General features: G+C 32.4%; 1 protein-coding gene across 2 annotated transcripts; it reads right to left on the bottom strand.

Moving 5' to 3' along the window:
- Positions 1–4: 4 nt before the first annotated feature.
- Positions 5–14,021, bottom strand: LOC103838201 (long chain acyl-CoA synthetase 3). Of its 2 annotated transcripts, XM_033279440.1 has the most exons (19): positions 6,009–14,021; positions 5,729–5,908; positions 4,018–4,081; positions 3,848–3,937; positions 3,683–3,739; positions 3,479–3,527; positions 3,189–3,265; positions 3,042–3,081; positions 2,869–2,963; positions 2,607–2,774; positions 2,380–2,490; positions 2,209–2,296; positions 2,057–2,123; positions 1,897–1,972; positions 1,683–1,800; positions 1,234–1,619; positions 979–1,161; positions 765–884; positions 5–626 (listed from the first exon to the last, which is right to left on the bottom strand). In XM_033279440.1, exons 2-19 carry the CDS (start codon positions 5,881–5,883, stop codon positions 588–590), a joined length of 1,983 nt encoding a protein of 660 aa, XP_033135331.1. In that variant the 5' UTR covers positions 5,884–5,908; positions 6,009–14,021; the 3' UTR covers positions 5–587. The 2 variants fall into 2 exon arrangements, with proteins under 2 accessions (XP_033135331.1, XP_009112876.1); XM_009114628.3 differs by having other exon boundaries at positions 5,729–14,018.
- Between the last annotated feature and the right edge of the window lie 146 nt (positions 14,022–14,167).

A 14,167-nucleotide genomic window follows, 5' to 3' on the forward strand; every position in this document is an offset into this window, starting at 1 on the left:
ATTGTATTTTTTTTTATCTACACAAGATGTTGAATCTAGTAGGTACTCTAAATTTTTTTCCTCAATTCAAACGTATTTCATTTCTCATCTTATGAAATGTTTTGTTTGTCTTCCATAAATAGATAAAATTTGAAACTTATTGATATAACTAATATGAAATGCGCAGAATGAGAATAATTGTTTTGAAAAATTGATATCACTTGGAACATTTCCCCCAAGTTGTTTATTTTATACGAGATATATTAACTCACTAGATGTAATAGTTAGGTATAGTTAATCTATTTTACCAATCAGTAAATCTACTAAGAAGTTGCAAAAAATAGAGAGAGTTTTATCACAACATAGAATACAAATACACAAAATATAAGGAGAGAGTATGGTCAGTACAAAGAAGGTAGATATCTTTGTTTACAAGCAGAAAATAACTTTATGATGTATTTTTTTTCCTTAGGACACAAGCAACTTCGATGGTAACAAAACACAGAGACATATAACAATATGATTCACAACGAACAGAGAAATATACAACCTGAGACTTTTCCAACACCTTCCTTCTTCTCACAGGCTCCACACTAGTATAAAAAGCTTCAGTTCTTTGTTTTGTTATACATTTCATCAATCTCTTTCTGCGTAAACAAAATCAGAGGTTAAGATCACTCAATTCAGCAAACCAAAAACATCATTAAGCCTGGAAATAAACTAAATTATATTGAATGTGTTGTTTAAGTAAAAAAAAATGGAAATGAATAAGACTTTTAATATACCTGATAGTACTTGAGAAGCTGAGGCCTTTTCTTCTTGTAAGAAGGTGTGATGAGATCTCTTTCCATGTCGAATGGAACTGTGTCCAAGTGAACACCTTTTATCAGCTCAAATCCCTTTAGCTGTAATAAAAAAAAGAACACAACAATTTTCTTAAGTTCAAAGATTGTTGGAAAAAAGCAAATTATTAAGAAGACTCATGAATAAGTTATAAACCTTTTTGTCTTTGGCTACTCTGTTGAACTCTCCAAGGATAAACTCTTTGGTCTTTTGGTTTTGACAGATAGTCTCAAAGTCTCCTGAAACGTTATGTTCTTTAGCCCAATGTTCGATCTGTATCTTGCTTGGACAGACCACTGCCACTAAGTAAGACTCATAGCTGTTTCCATATACCCATATCTACAAAAATATATTAACAGATCAGTTTCTATAAAACCAATTACGAAAAACATTAACCGGATTGACCATTACCGATTCAATGGCGGCTACGTGGCTGTAAATGTTCTCCAAGTTCTCAACCGCAACGTATTCTCCTTGTGAGAGTTTAAAGATGTTCTTCTTTCTGTCGATAATTTTCATGGCTCCATCAGGTTGCCATTCACCGACATCACCAGTGTGAAGCCATCCATCAATGAAGACTTCTTGAGTGAGATCTTCACGTTTGTAATATCCAGAGAACAAAGTCTTTCCTCTTATGCAAATCTCTCCACGTGGCTTGCTAGCAAGAGCGTCGTAACCCATCTCTGGAACTGACTCGAGCCTTATGTCAACGTTTGGAACCGGTGGACCAACCGTTCCAAGCATTTGAAGCTCATTTGGAATCGATACAAATGTCCCACCACAACTCTCCGTTAGACCTGCATAATATTTAATTATATTAATACAAAGATATGGATTTGTTTTAAATTACTTGTTCATACCGTATCCTTGGAGAACATGAGCACATGCGACAACTCTAAGGAAAGATTCGATGTGAGCTGCAAGAGGAGCTGCTCCTGAGAGGATTAGACGCACTCTTCCTCCTAATCCTTCTTTTACCTGAAATAATTTATATGTTCAAGATTTGGTTTTATTCTAACAATCAAAAGGTTCAAGATCAAGAGAATGTGGATATATATGTCATTTTAATTTCACCTTCTTAAATACAATTTTGTCAAAGATTGGAGCTGCTTGTTCATGAGCTTTCCCTTTCACCATGTTATTATGTTTGCTGAAAAAAGCATCCATGGGTTTCAAAAACAGAGATTAAAATCATTTACACTTTTCTTTTTGATCTAAATAGGGTAACACTTACTAGTTGAAGGCAAAGTTAAATAAGGTCTTCTTTAAGAAACCACCATCAGAAAGTTTCTGCTGAAGACCTGAAAAAATTGACATAAACAGAAAAGAACAGTTAAGAAGAATGTTTCTCAAGTCTTTCTAAAACTAGCCTAGCAAAGTAGTTACCGTTGTATATCCTCTCTAGCACGCGAGGAACAGCGCAGAAAATAGTCGGTTTCAAAGCAGCAATGTCTTCAACTAAAATCTTAACATCCTGAAGAAAACAGATTATGGATATATAAGTAAGTCCATTATGAAACAGATTCAGTAATATAAAGAAACAGTTCTATAACCTACCCCTCTCCAAAATCCTATGGAGGCGGCTTCATATATAAATAACTCCTCAATCACGCGATCGAAGATATGAGCCAGAGGTAGATATGAGAGGTAAACATCTTTACTGGTTAACTGTAACAATTTTTTCACATTGAAACAAAGAAGAGTTTATCAAAATGATTTGCTCTTGATATACATATATATATATATATTAAAGTACATGAGGATATAAACAACATATAAGTTACCTCTTCATTGATAGTTTTAAGCAACTTTTTAACACCTTCAAGTAGATAAATAATGCTCTCATTTGTGAGCAAGACTCCTTTAGGATCACCAGTTGTGCCACTTGTATACATTATAGTGCAAATGTCGCTTCTTTTCTTCTCTGGTAACTCATAATGTTTTCCCTCGCCCTGCAAGTAACATAAAAGACATAAACATTTCAGAATCCTGAATATTATTTATATGGAAAGTAGAATTGTAAAAACGTGTATGTGATTCTCTTACAAGCTTCAAGAATTGGTCCCATGAATATATCGATAATCCGTGCCTCTCAGCTTCTGCTCTTTGCACATTTGAAACCTCCCCAAAGCTCACAATATCTGTTCCAACAAGAAATTATGAATTGTTTCATGATTCACTAACTTTCATCTCGGACTCAAAACTCAAAAACAGCTTACTCTTCAAATATTTTGTTGAATTTGGAGCTGTCTTCAATAACTGAAACATCCAAAAAGAGGAACCCACAGAGGAAAAAACGTTTTGATTATTAGCTAATGGAGATTTTGCATGATCTTATAACCTATCACTGAACAATAACAAGTTACCTCAGAAATCTTTTTCTCCTCAGAAAAAGCAAGTGAAACCTCAGCATGACAAATGATGAATTCTATTGCTCCAGCACCTAACTCATGACCAAAGTTTCAGCTTCAGTGATCCAAAAGTATTATACATACATACATACATACATACATACATACATACATACATACATACATACATACATGCATATATACATACATACATACATATAGGAATCCCTCGTGGGTAAAAAAAGAGTAAGGTTTTGCTTGTAATGGAAAATCAAACAATAGAATATACACATTTATGTACATACCAAGAGTGTCATACAGAGGTACACAGTAGAGTCCATGAGCGTTGCAAGCCTAAAATCATTTATATAAAAAACATTGGGCTTAAATGGCGACATTCATAAAACATTTTCAGGAAACTAGATTTATTACTGTTTCATAAACCTAGTTTTTGGTAACCACAATTATATATTAAAGCTCAATCAACTGATATGTTACTCTCGTATTACCTCCATGCTTATAATCCATTCAGGACTATTGGCGCCATAAATACCACATTTCTCTCCCTGCGGACCACGAAAACAATAAAGTTGAGATAATTGAGACACTCTAGATAGATGCATTTACTTGTATATATAGTTACATAAGTCAAAAATGTTGCGGAGTGTAATTACTTTTCCAACTCCAATAGTCCGGATAGAGTTTCCAAGCTTGATCACTATATCATATACTTCTTTGTAAGTTTGCCATACATATTTCCCTGCCTGTTGGAACAAAACAAGAGTTGTGTGAAATAATTATTCTTATTAAAAGTTTGATACTCATTAAGTTGCTGAGATCTTACTTTTCCATCAACAATTTCTCTACGACCAAGCATAGGATTATCTGGAGATTTCTCCGCAGATAAGCTGAAACCATAACATAAATTAACAATGAGCACTTCTATCGATTTAGCTTTTCAAATTTGTTTCATTATAAGTATACTTTACAGTTTCAATACAAATATTAAATATTTTTCAGGTATTATTCTTATTTTTAATTCATTAATTAACAAAATCAAACAAAACAATATATTAAATATTGATAAAACAAAAAAAAATTATCAATTTAAAAAAAAATGTAAGGAAAGAAGTAGTTCTTTCTTCAGCATCCACTATACTCTATTTTAAAAGAGAGAGAGAGAAAAGAGAGAGAAGTTAGATCTGTTTTGGGGACTGGCGTTCGGTCGGCGCGTGAGCGTCCGTGCCGGCGCCGGAGTCCTTTTTTTGTTCGTCGTAGTGGTTTTCCGTCGCTCCTCCTTCGCCGTCCTGTCATCGATCGCCTTGTCCGACCTCTGGTTCCGCCACTATCCCTAACGGTGGCTCGGTTTGTGGAGCAACGACGCGTTCGTCTGGAGGTTACCGGTGGAGAGGGAGCGGCTTGCATGTTCAGAGGTGGTGGTTTCCGGGAGGTGGAGGCTTGCTCAGATCCACCGTCGCCGGCTCTAGTTTCCGGGAAGGGAGTCTCCTTCAGATTCGCCTTCGCCGGCTTTTGGTTACGGAGAGCGGAGGCTTGCAAAGCTCCACGCTGCCACTTAGAAATCCGGTGTTGTTTGGGTAAAGGTTACTAGATTCGATTTGTTTTAAGTTCGGCGTGGTTGTCGTCAAGGTGGGGTTGGGTCACGGCGGAGGAGATTTTGGGAGAGGATGAATCTCTGCGGCGAGGTGACGAGTGATGGTTCTCGGAGCGCGTGTCTAGGGTTTGAAGTGCTTTAAAGGCGGAGGAGATCTCGAGGTTCGATAGAACTCTCCGGCGTGAGGACAGTGCGGTGAAGAACGGTTATGGGTTCGTTGGAGGCTTGTCGGCTTCTAAGCTCCGACGAACGAGGATCTCGTTGGTGGTGTTCCGGCGGCGTTGAGGCGGAAGCGCTCAAGTTGAGGCGGTTACGACGTGTGTCGCGTTAATGGAGCAGATCACTCCACGTGTCGAGCCTGCCTCCTTGACGTGCTATCCGATTAGGTCGTGCGGTTTCTGAGTTTGGGCCGAGGGCCCGTTTAGCTTTTTCTTTTTGCCCGTCGTCTTTTGGGCTTGTAGCTGTCTCATGTTGTAATCGGGCTTCGGCCGTTTCTTGGGCTTGGCCCATTGATCTATTAAAAATAAACATTGACGGAAAAAAAAAAGAAGTAGTTCTTTCTTTTGTTGTTAATACCAAATAAATAATAGCTATGAGCCTATGAACATAGGCAACAACTTGTGGAAAAGTATTCTTTGTTGTTAATTTGTTATTAATATCAGTGAACAGAGGCACAAAAGGAAATGTTCACCGAAAAAGAAAACAAACACAGGAAAAAATTACCACGAATATGAACTGAACAAAAACATCACCAAGAACTCAGAAACTGAAATTTACACCCACAAAATTTCACCAGAAAATCTTCAAATTTATAATAAAACATTAAGATGAAATAATGTAACAACCAAGAAATTCAGAAAACAATGAATCAGTGAAGCCAAACAGGTGGGACTTTGATAGATAGTTTGTCCCATGAGCTAGCTAGAGAAGAGATATATCTAACCGGAAAATATCCCAGCAACTGAGGAGATCATCGGCAGGTTCAGGAAAACCGTCTTTGGCGTAGATACTCCGGTAAACCGAACCGACCGACGGACTTCCTCCATCTACGCCTTCTTTTCCCTTCTCAACCTCAACAATGAACCGATCCGTCGCCATTAGTATTATATATCTGCGTATTTCTCTGTTTGTGTGTTATATAATCTGGATGATGGATCGTTTCGTTGAATTTGTAGAAGCAAGCAGAAATTTTTAATTTTGCGTTGTGAATGTTATAAACTTACAATGGGGAAAAGATTTGAAAGACACGAGGGTAGCTGACCAATCCACAATACTTATATGTTATCACAAATTATATATTAGAATATTATTTTGATTTCCAATAAAGCTACTATTTATGTTCACTAAGTTATCAAACTTGAAATAATTATCGACTAGTCATAACGAGATGATAAAGTTCTGACCAAGTACTAAATTGTTTTTTAGAAAACTCAAAATTAAGGAATAGAACATATATCCGGATTAAAAAAAGTTACATAAAGTTGTAAGCGGAAATGTAAAGAAAGCATACGATTGGGACCCAAGTAATGGGTATTCATTTCTCCCTTAAACCTTTTTGACATGGTATTAATGTGATTATTAGACCATTTCCAATCTATTTTTCTATTTTTCCTTCTAAAATAATAGAATACTATAATGGAGATATGTTTATCTCTAATGTATTCTTCTATTTTTTCTCTAAAATAAATACTTTGATATATTCTTCTTTATTTTACAGATAATACATTTTATTTGGTGAAATTTGAAACTTAAGCCCATTTATTTTAATTTATAAAAGATTTTCATAAAATTATGATATTATGTAAACTAGAGAGTTATTTAAAAAAGATTATCATGTAAATAGAAAGTATGATTTCATTTATATAAAAGTTGTGTGTTTCTATAAATTATTTATTTTTATTCATAATTAAAAAAAGAACTGAAAGACCATTTTGTAAATACTATATCTATATAATAAAATAATGTTATCTATGCTCTAAATATAGAGGAAAACAGTAATTTCTATATCAGAAAAAGAAATAGAAGTGGTTTAAGTTAGTTTTACTATATTACTAGGGCTAGACAAAATGCCAGTAACTTTTGATATGATTTGTTATTTGTTTCAATTCAAACAAAAAAATCTGAATATCTGTAATTCTATGAAGTAAAACAAATAATTATATGCAATATTCGTAAGAAACGAAATAAATCACAAATACATATATTTTTAATCATAAATATCAGATTTGATCTGATATGTTATATATTATTAAAAAAAAATATATATATATATATAAACTATAGAATTTTTATATGTTATATAATTTTTATATTATTTTATTTATTATATTGATTATTTTAGTCATTAAAGTTTGAAAACGTGAATAAATTCTATTTTTTATTAAATTATTATTATTATATATTATTTTTGATTTATTTTGTTTTTATTTTATTTGTACCGATCCAATCAGATACTTGGTTAAAATATAAAAATTTGTAGATATTCAGTGTTAGCTATGGATCAAATCGAATCGAGATCGGGAATATTTTCAAAAACCCCAAATATTTGATTTGTGTTCTCCCCTATATGTTATAGGATATATGGTCATAATAGCAATTGATTAGAAATTCTATCTTATTTCTAGTGACACAGACGACCTCTAAACTGGTTATATATTATTTAATTACCAGGTTCTTTTGGCAGCACACAAGTGCAAGATCGTTTGTTGCTTATAGTATTAAGATTTGACTTTCGTATTGCTATCGAATATTATAGGGGCCATTTGACATTTAAAAATTATCAACAAATAAAAAAGACCATACATAGTGGCTAACCATAACTAAATTAAAAATGTGTGTCTACCAAAATTCAGGGTAAAGAAAAAGAAAGAAAGAACAAATGGTGTGGAAGCGGCATGAGATCAAGTAAAGAAAACATATACCTTAATGATGTAGATGCAATATCATGATTAGGATGTTAAAATGAGGGTTTTATCAGGTTTATGATGGACTTTTGATATAAATAAATGTTTATTTAGATATATTTAGTTTAACGAGTTTTAAATAAGCAGTGCTATTAAGATCTATTTATTAAACGAGATTTTATCTAAAATTGACGAAGATCCTATTAACATGTTTAATTAAATATATTTTCATAATTGAATATTTTAATATATATATATATATATATATATATATACACTTTTTCAAAAATAATTTCTAACTTTTTTTAAACAAAATATTGGCTTTCCGATTTTTTTTTTAAATTACTTTACTCAAATTTTCATTAAAAAAATAAATTAACTTAAACGTTTTTTCAAAAACTCTCTTTAAATAATTTTTATAATTTTATTTTTAGATATTTTATTTCAATAGTTTTACATTATAAATAATATTTTTTTTAAAAATCACATATCATTTTAAATAGATTTAAGTGGGTCAATGTAATATTCATGGTCTAAATGAATAATAATATATCTTAAAACCAAATAAGCCTAAACCTGTTTGAGGTTTAAATGTGGTAGATTCTAAATAGGATGAATCTAAGAGCACCTTCATTAGGGGATTAAAGCCCAAGTTCACACAGTTCCCAAAAAAAATTATTATAATAATCCATATTTTGTGAACCCAGGTTGCGTGAACTCTCTGCAGTGATACGGGTTCATCACTGTTTCGCGGATCCCACAACACGTGGTGGCCCACTATTAATTTGACTATATATATTTTTTTAAACAAATAGAAAAAGAAAAAAATCAAAATAATACTATAGGGAATCGCGCCTTCCCTGTTCGCTGATGTAGATGCTTTAAGGCTCTTAATGTTTACAAACGCCCATAATGCATCACATTTAATAGTAACAAAAATCTCTACATAAACTTATATATATGTTTTTGTTACTATTACGACTACACCACCGTAGTTGTTTTTCAGTTGTCCCGCATGTTGTTATTCCGATTTTAAATAGATAAAATTTAAAATTCGTGTCTGAGTAATGTTATAAACTTATAGTGGGGAAAGTAGATTTGAAAGATAGGAGAGTAGCTAACCAATCCTCAACACTTATATACGTTATCGCTTTGTTTATAAAGCTTTCTATTTATGTTTAATAAGTCACCAAACTTTGTTTCCATGATTCATTATCATCTGATGGTCCAGATTTGATTTTATTTCCTTTTTTAATAGGTAAAAGTTAATTTCACGTGCTCATCTAAATGTTTACAAACCGCACCGCCGTTAGTATATAATAACAAAACTCTTTATATATATCTATGTATCTATATGTTTTTGTTACTATTAGAATCATACCGTAATTGTTTCGCAGTTCAGATAGATGATTTCGTCATTTTTTTGTGTGGACAACATTGCTGGAAATAAAAATATTTCTACCAAGATAACGAGATGCTTGAACGCGTAAATCCGTACCACGGAGAAGACCATATAGTAAGTATATGATAGTTACGTGTTGTTGATTTCGTCACACTATTAATTTCCTTTATTTAATAGGCGACCGAGACTGGTACAACGGCTTATTTTTAGTCGTTTTAGCGCGTCTTCATCTGAATTTTATTACCCTTGACTTTGAATTCTTCTTATGTAGATAAGACTTCTGTGCCTTTGTTTTCAAGGAACAAGTAAAAGTCGCCCTTTTCTGTTGAATGTTTCAAAACCACAATTTTTCTTTTCTTTTTTGTTCACTACCTGTAAAGATTCTTACTACATTTACAAAATATAATATCGAATTGGTTTGCCATTTTCTTTATCTGATTATAACCCCCTTTTAATGGGTATATCGGGTATAAGAGTACAAAGTAGAGGTCAGTAAATGGGGAGAATGCGAAATTATTATGCTCAACAAAAGGACATCATTATTCAAAATATACACAATTATTATCAATAACGGCTCCAACGATCAAAGAAATGAGTATAGTCGAATATACTCCTCCCAAAGTATATGAAGTAGTTCTAAACTTCTACTCGGCCTTCGTTGCGTTTTACAGCCATTTTTTTTTTTGAACACTCGTTTTACAGCCATTTAGAAAACAAACATTGTAAGTAAAGTTGGGGTCAGAGTTCTCTTCTTAGATTGCTTAATTAATACTCGGCTCTAAGCTTAAGAAATGAGGGATAAGTTACGTTTCTTCCGCAATTTAGGCTTTAGCGTTGCACAAAGAAGAAAGGCTTTAGTGTAGGCCCATAAATTACATTGTAACCCACTAGACTCACTTTTGGTTGGAGAAATAGACTACGCTTATGTCCTGGCACGAGAAAACGACTATTTCATATCTCTAGTATATCGCCATATGTTTAATTTATACTCAGTTTATATGACCGTGTAAAAATATACTTACATTCTTTTAAAATTAAATAACAGTTGTTTATTTTTTTGGCAAAATCATACATTAGTCACGATATCATTTGCCATATCATATAATTTTGTAAACGTGGATGTTACGTCAGTTAATTTTACTAATGAGAATACTACATGTACAAAAGTTTTGTTAAAAATAAAATAAATAAAAATAGTTTTTGTTTTATAAAAAATAGCTTTTTAGAAAATGTAAATATTTATAAATTTTATTTATTTAGTAAATTAACAAAACTTATTAAATAATAAAATTGTAATCTTATATAAGAGATATATTCATCATAATGTTTTGATCCTATCAGTTCAGTTACTCTTATGTTAATCTTGGTTATGTGTTTGTATAGAAATTCTTAGATCGGTTGTGTAATCATGCGAACAATTTTGTTTTAATAGATTAAAAATTTATGATATGTTACTCTAAACTCGTTAAATTTAAACAACATAACCATGATTAATCTGAGGGTAATACGACTGCAACACTAGCACTGCTTTTGAATCATTATAACACATATATAACTCTTATACAGACGATATTGTGGTAGGATCAAAATATATAAAAAATATATCTCTTATATAAGATTAACATTTTATTATTTAATTAATTTTTGTTTATTCTACTAAATAATAAAAATTTATAAAATTTTACATTTTTTTTACAAAATAACTATTTTGTTTTAAAAAATATTACTGCACATGCGACATTTTCCTCAACAAAAATAGCTGACATAACATCTAGGTCAGTGAAATTAGATGATATGGCATGTGATATGACGACTGAATGTTTTCTCCGAAAAAATAAATAACATGTATGTCATTTGAAATTTTTGAAAGTATAAATATGTTTTTGCACAATCATATAAATCAGATATGAATTAAACATATCACAATATATTGCATATGAAATGGATGTTTTGCCGGAATCGAGGTTCAACAGCATGAGGGAGGTATAACGTTGAACCAAAGACTCTATGCTTTGAGAATCTTGGAAGAAGCCGGGATGAAAAGTTGTAATTCGTGTCACACACCGATGGAAGCATGGCTTAAGATGTCGAAGGCAGACCATGATAAGGAGATTGATGCAACAAACTATAGAAGGAACGTCGGATGCCTTCACTACTTGCTTCATACACGACCAGATGTGACATATAGTGTCGGCGTCTTGAGCAGGTACATGCATACGCTAAGAGAGTCACATGGAGAAGCTATGAAGCAATATTTGAGGTATCTACAGGTCACCATGACTTATGGCATCACGTTTCATACAGTAACTCGAAGCTTATGAGGATAGTAAGATATAGTGATAGTAGTCATAACGTTGATGAAGATGATGGTAGGAGCACCACCGGGCACATGTTCTACATTGGTAACAGTCCTATTACATGGTGCTCCCAAAAACAGGAGACAATGGCTCTATCTTCGTGCGAAGCTGAGTTCATGGCTGGGACAGAGGCAGCTAGGCAAGCCATATGGCTACAAGATTTGCTTGTCGAGATTATGGGTGATTCGGGTGAGAAAGTGATTATCAGGATTGATAATCAGTCAGCAATTTCTTTGACAAGGAACCATGTGTTTCATGGAAGAAGTAAGCACATTCATACTTGATATCATTTCATAAGGGAGAACGTAGAGAAAGGACTTATAGAAGTGCAACACGTTCCAGGACACGAACAGAAGGCGGTTATCTTGACAAAGGCACTTGGAAGAATCAAGTTCAAGGAGATGAGAGATCTCATTGGAGTTCAAGATGTAGTGGTAGAAGACTTCAATATTAAGGGGGAGAATGTTGCATTAAGCTTGAAGATTGCTTGAGATACAAGCTTATCCTAATCCTACCGAGTTATGGAATTAGAAATTATGTTTAGGAGTTATCTAAACTATATTACCTATTAGGATTAGGAGAAATAATACCTCTATATAAGTAGATGCAAACATGTTTCATAACTTAAGGATTTTAGAGATTGATTGTGTGCTTGAATTTTGAGTTAGTTTCTCAAGTTAATAAAGAGAGTTATTCTTTATTGTGATTCATATTCGATCTCTATAGTGTTCGGGATTGTGACTAAGAAATGATTAAAGGCAGAGCCGTGCCTAGTAAACAAATTTTGAAACCTTGGTTTAGGGCATCATTTTTTGATGTAAAATGTAAGGGCATACACACATAAAATTTTTATATGGCTCATTGGTAAAACACCCTTTAAATAAGTTTTCTAATTTGGACCAAGGTTATTATCATTTTCTAAACCATTTCTAAAGTCATAACTTAAATTTATAAAACAATTAGTTGCAGTTGTAATCATATGTTTATTCAAAATGAAAATTTTATTTTATTTTATTTCTATTTTTTTTATATATATTATTTTTATGTTTGTAAACTAAATGGGGGTTATTTGTTTATGTATTTTCATGGATTTGAAATTCCAAATTAAATCTAGTGTTATTACTTTTCTAATTTTAATATCCAAGTTAATATCATGTATTATTGGTTGTAAAATTTATATATCCTAATTCAATCATGTGTTACTCATACAGATTTACTAATGGATCTGTTTTTACAATAAATTTTGACGGATTTGAAATAATTTTCTTGTTACAATTACAATAACCTGAATCTGAGAAAAATCTTTCAAATTTGTAAATACTAATTAAAATCCCCGTATTATATTTGAATATTAATAAATTTTACTTATATTTTAAGAAAATAATTTTATTCTTAAGTATAGATCACTATTAATATTTTGGGATTAGTTTCAGTTCATCGATTATTATTTATTCTAAAATAATATTAATCATAAATCAATACTATTCATATTAAAACTTGTATTTATATATTAATGTTATCGTTTATAAATAAAACATAAACAAATTTAGGTTAATGTTTCATTAAAATTATTTCACAACCCGTATTTGTATTATATAATTATATTGCATATATAAAAGTTTATTAGAAAATTGTAAATATAGTTTTATTTGGCTTATGGCATCAGAAGTTCTTTGCACGGCTCTGATAAAAGGACAAAGTTGGTCGAAATACTCGTTTATATTAGAAGTAAATCGAAATAAAGAAAGGTTACAAATGTGAGGCGAGTTTGTTACTTGAACCAAGTTCGCTCTTACAAGATAGTATTGAGATTGCTAAGTTATTTCTATTCTTTATTCGCTTGAGAGAGAAAAAGTCGGTCATTTGTTTGGTCAGCTAATGTCTTTTTTTAGCCAAATATGGCTGGAATAAGACAAAAGATAGCTCGTCGTCTTTTGTGATGAGATCCAGGCTCAACTCAAGAAATAAAAGGGTCATGTGCCATATTATTTTTTTCTTTCTAAGACCAGTAACTAAAATTTAAAATTGAACCCTTGCTATATAAAAACTAAAAAAAGGGCCCAAAATAGAAAAAAAATCATAAAAAATGTGGGACCTTGAGAATTTGCACCATGTGATGAGATCATATGGTGCAAATATTCCGGGGTTAGCTCACCTCTCAAAATATTAAATGTAAATGACTGTATCATATATACTTTTTGACCGGTCAGCACGCCTATCCTAAATATAGGCGCGAGCGTTAAACGTTTTTCTTCATCTTTTCAAATTTTTGCGAACGAGGCTTATTTTGTCTTTTGGACTTTTAACTTGAATGAACTTTTCTTGAGACCAGGCCAGACATTGATAGGGGTGCAAAACCCATCTCCAGCAATAAATAAGTAGAAAAAAGAAAAAATTGTGTGAAAAAAGATTGGAAAAGTAAGTTTCCAACTCCGGTGACAACATGGACTTCACGGAGTATGGAGTGTCCAAGGCTAACAATTAGAACCGTCGTATTATACTATCCCGCGGCCACACCCTGGCTTCAAACGAAGATCCAACTCGGAAACCCTAACTGCCGTGAGTTGCTGAAGCCTGAAGAGTCCCTTGCCGCTTCAAGCTGCTGAAAAACCTGTACATCTTAACCAGGGGCGGTTGCAGAATCATATTTAGATAGAGGCACACGTTCTTATTTTATTATGTCTAATTGTAGAATTAGAGAGTATTTCTTGTATTGATAG

The sequence above is a fragment of the Brassica rapa genome, chromosome A09 (assembly GCF_000309985.2).
Source record: "Brassica rapa cultivar Chiifu-401-42 chromosome A09, CAAS_Brap_v3.01, whole genome shotgun sequence".
Classification (NCBI taxonomy): Eukaryota; Viridiplantae; Streptophyta; class Magnoliopsida; order Brassicales; family Brassicaceae; genus Brassica; species Brassica rapa.